Raw genomic sequence first — 976 nt, forward strand, 5'->3', positions numbered from 1 at the left:
ACCAGAAATCCCGAGATGGCCACCATGACCTTGTTGAAGGAGATGTCCACACAGGCTAGACGTAGCACTGCTAGGGTCTCGCAGCCAAAGTGATTAATAACATTGTGACACAGGGGCAGCCGGAACGTAATGATCGTTTCCATCAGTGAATTGGTGAAACCAGCCCCCAAGCAGCCAGCAGCCAGCCCCAGACACAGCCGCCCATGCATGATGACTGTGTAGCGTAGTGGGTGGCACACCGCCACATAGCGGTCATAGGCCATGGCTCCCAGCAGGAAGAACTCAGACCCACCCAGTGCCAGAACGATGTAGAGCTGGAGCACACAGCTGTAGAATGGGATGGACTTCCGGGCTGAGAGGAGGTGGGCCAGCATTTGAGGGACAAAGCTGATTGAATAAGAAAGGTCCACAAAGGATAAAACACTAAGGAAGAAGTACATGGGGTTATGAAGCCTGCTGTCCAGTCCTATCAGAAGAAGAATAAGAACATTTGCCACAAGAGTCACCAAGTACATGGTCAGGACCAGGACAAAGAGGAAGACTTCTGTCTTCCAGTCACTGGACACCCCCAGCAGTATGAACTCACTCACCCATGTCTGGGTTTTATTTTCCTGACCCATGAATTTCAGAGGATCAAACTCTCAAGATGTTGAAAAAACAAACCATGAAACCTCAGGATTGGAAAGTGTCTTTTAGACCATCCGGAGAGCCTCCCCATCTGACCTTGAAGTTCTTCTAGAACATCTCAGCCAAATCATCATCCACTCTCTGCTTGAACACGTCCACATGAGGAGCACAATGGGACCCAGCTGTGCAGATAGAAATCAAGGAGAAAAGAAGTTACATTCTTGAAATTCAATTTATTGGAATGTAATTTTGTCTCCCAAACATCTGCATATAAATGGGGGAAGGAAATTTATTAAGTCTTTAGACTTAAAATCCTATTCCATTTAGTAGCTATAATAGAGAATTTATG

General features: G+C 46.5%; 1 protein-coding gene across 1 annotated transcript in view; it reads right to left on the reverse strand.

The window, feature by feature from the left end:
• Nucleotides 1-620, reverse strand: part of LOC115304738 (olfactory receptor-like protein OLF3) — a 1,227-nt gene extending 607 nt beyond the window's left edge. The window contains exon 1 of the mRNA XM_029955010.1: nt 30-620. Within this exon, the coding sequence (XP_029810870.1) occupies nt 30-620 (591 nt within the window). The remainder of the gene's footprint in view (nt 1-29) is intronic.
• Nucleotides 621-976: the final 356 nt, after the last annotated feature.

Source organism: Suricata suricatta, chromosome 2 (assembly GCF_006229205.1).
Source record: "Suricata suricatta isolate VVHF042 chromosome 2, meerkat_22Aug2017_6uvM2_HiC, whole genome shotgun sequence".
Classification (NCBI taxonomy): Eukaryota; Metazoa; Chordata; class Mammalia; order Carnivora; family Herpestidae; genus Suricata; species Suricata suricatta.